Source organism: Acanthisitta chloris, unplaced genomic scaffold (genome assembly GCF_000695815.1).
Source record: "Acanthisitta chloris isolate BGI_N310 unplaced genomic scaffold, ASM69581v1 scaffold12135, whole genome shotgun sequence".
Taxonomy (NCBI): Eukaryota; Metazoa; Chordata; class Aves; order Passeriformes; family Acanthisittidae; genus Acanthisitta; species Acanthisitta chloris.
Window position 1 is genome coordinate 5,526 of NW_008675384.1, and position 3,206 is coordinate 8,731.

The following is a 3,206-nucleotide window of genomic DNA, read 5'->3' on the forward strand; positions in this document are numbered from 1 at the left end:
AGCAGCTCAGAACTGCCACAGGAGAAAGGGAAAGGTGTGGCAGTGCTGACAGCATCACTCCTACACTTCCCTCCCATCCCGAGGGAACCCCTCCTCTTCCCAAAGCAGCAGCCCGAAAATCAGAGGCAGAGGACTCATTACAGCAATGTAGTGAGGAAGTTTTATTCGGAAACAATGGTAGAAGTTTGTAACCCAACACTGGGTGCACGACTCTGATGCCGGAGCATACGCGGTTACTACTGAAACACAGGAGTGTTTCGGACAATTGCTGTAATAAAACACGAAATTCTCATACTCCAATACCAGGACACTACAGCAATCTTTAGAATCAAAGTTACATCCAAGGAATTCTCTGCACTTACAATTGACCCCACAGTGTAATCTACCTATATATAAGATTAATATATATAGCATGGGAAATTGAAAATCCTTGCTCCATAGATGTATGAACATGTCAAGTCTTTTATAAATAAACATCCAGTGAAGAGAAAAAATTACATTTCTAGTTCATATTTATACATAAAATACTAACAGCAATGGGTGGAAAATTGCACACGGGCCACCCCAAGCCATGCAGCAGGCTTGGAGCAGCCCATCCAAGTTAATATTGAAGTACACACAGGACAGACGAGTCACTAACATACATTGCGCATTTACAAGAGATCAACTACCAAATTGGGACAACTGTACACATTGGAGAGACCATTTTCATTCTGGAGCTTTGTTGTTAAACGTGGATTTGTTACATCTCTTTACATCATACCGCAACGTTTACTTTGTGGAGAGGATAAGGGCAACGATGAGGCCATAGAGACCCAAGACTTCAGCGAAGATCAAGATGAGGATCATGCCCACGAATAACCTGGGCTGCTGCGCTGTTCCCCGCACGCCTGCATCGCCCACAATGCCGATGGCAAAGCCAGCAGCCAGACCACTCAGGCCCACGCTCAAGCCAGCACCCAGCTGAAGGAAGCTCCTGTGGGACAGAGATGGGAAAAGCTTCAGTGGCAAGGAACAGGATGCCCAAGCATTCAACTTCAGCCCAGCCTGGTTCTGCTCTCTCCAAAAGAGCTAAGAATTAGCATTTGAAGGGAATCTCTTTCCTGTCTCAAAGCAGATGCTTCCTGACACTCCCAGCTCTGATACTTAGAACATGCTCAGCTATGGAGGATCTTTACCTGATACTCAGGTATGGCTCACACATCAAGCTAAGCTACTGGGCCTGGAGTTCACGTGGCCACTCAGCTTGTCTGTGGCCACTGCAGGCCCAGTGTGCTGTCAGAGCAGCACTTACTAGCACATGAGGCAATGCCTGTCCCACAGTGCTGTGTAATCTCTTAGTAGCTGCTTCTGTTTCCCACCAGACACAGTACATCCAGGTGATTATTAAGTGTCTTGCACTGCAAGCTGAGCAAAAATGGTCTGGTTTTCCAAGCAGGATTACCTGAGGAGGAGTCTCTAGCAGTATCTGTCCACCTGGTAACTGCAAAGGGTCATTTGTACCTGCTGTTTTAAACCATGGCTTGTTAGGGCAAGCTGTACCCTCACCAGGTACCACTCATACAGTGACAGAGATAACTCTGTCACACCTCAGCAGCATTGTTTTATTCTGAGGTCTCAATCAAGCCAGTGCCAGGTATTCTCAGAAGCCAAGAGCAGATTAAGTTTCAGACTGTAGCTGGTGAAGAGGCCTGATGTATAGCTCAGGGATTGATTTACCAGCACATAAAGCAATATTAATTATTCACTTGCATCTCCCAGGCAACAGGAGAACCATTTAGACAGGCCAATTAGACAGTCTTGGAAAGACCTGTGCATTCCAGGTCTAGAGTCTGGCACCATGAAATGAGCTCAGCCTCTTATCGCAGTGCTGCTTGTACACATTTTTGCAAGCCATAGCTCACTGCATGAGCTGTGGCACTGGAATACCTCATTGATCAGTGACAGTCAATACAGCCAACTGAGCACTGCTGGGGCTGAGGCATCTGGCAGGACAGCTGGAATCCAGCCCGAGCTCCTAAGCCCAGCTCAGGAGCATTTAGCACTGACAGCCCTTCCAGGGGCCTTGAGCCAAACCCACCCACAGTCAGAGCACCAAAACAGTGACAGGACAAGCCAAAACAGAATCAGCAGATGCAGCAACTTACTTGAATAGTGTGATGTCAGATGAGAGGGCGTTGGCAATGAGGACTGCCACTACGAGGCCATAGATTGCTATAATACCTGCCATGACCACAGGGATGATGGACTTCATGATGAGCTCAGGCCTCATGACAGACATGGCTGCAATACCTGTGCCACTCTTTGCTGTTCCATAGGCAGCTCCCAAGGCTGGAAGAGGGAAAAAAAAATAAATTCATTAGCACATCCCCAAATACCATCTCCTTCACTAGGCTGCTGTGTTAGCACAGCTGAGTCAGCACAAGGAAGGATTGTGCAAAATTAACATGCTCACTTGGCAGCCAGGAATATTTCCCTAAGGGATGAGGAAGTGACCTATCCAGAGTCTCAGACCAAAGCCAGATTGATAAGGTGCTGTTCAAACACTGCTGATAACAGAATACCCTTTCCAGGCACACCCCCAGCAGATCATCCCCTGTTTAGGGACCAAAACCCAAGGTCCAAAGTGGAACTTGTTACTCCAGTTTGTGTCTTCCCAGAGCCCATACTGCAAGGCTCAACTGCAGAGGGGAAACAAAGCATGTCTGTCTGCTACAGCAGGGCACAGCTGATAGCTGGGCTTTACAGTCACTGAACTCTGAGCCAACTGAGCTGAGCTCAGATGCACCCAATGATGCACAGGGCACCTTCAGAGCCTCTTCTCCCACAGAGCCCACCTGCCTACACTCTGCCCTGGGGTTAAATGTGCCATTGCAGCTTCATCAGACACACTCTGAGATAGCAACAAACTCAAACATCACTGCTGCATGCCACTCTTTGGAGAAAGGTCATCCTCTTCATGTATCAGTAATCTCACCTGTGAAGGGTTCAGGTCCAAACACTTGTTAATTCAACCACTGGGACCACAAAATAAAGTTTGGCTTGCAGGTTATAGAGGACCACAACCACCTTACCCCTAAGGTTTGCTCATCACCTGCAGCAACACTTGGGCATGCAGAGATCAGCACAGGATCCAAAGCAGAACATGGGCTTACTACCTCCACAAGAGAGCTGCTGGAAGAGTCCAAAGCACTACCCCAAAAAGT

At 47.7% G+C, this 3,206-nt stretch overlaps 1 protein-coding gene across 1 annotated transcript; it reads right to left on the bottom strand.

The window, feature by feature from the left end:
- Positions 1 to 142: 142 nt before the first annotated feature.
- ATP6V0C (ATPase, H+ transporting, lysosomal 16kDa, V0 subunit c) lies at positions 143 to 2,332 on the bottom strand. Its single transcript, XM_009075727.1, has 2 exons — positions 2,148 to 2,332; positions 143 to 976 (listed from the first exon to the last, which is right to left on the bottom strand). Exons 1-2 carry the CDS (start codon positions 2,279 to 2,281, stop codon positions 772 to 774), a joined length of 339 nt encoding a protein of 112 aa, XP_009073975.1. The 5' UTR covers positions 2,282 to 2,332; the 3' UTR covers positions 143 to 771.
- Positions 2,333 to 3,206: the final 874 nt, after the last annotated feature.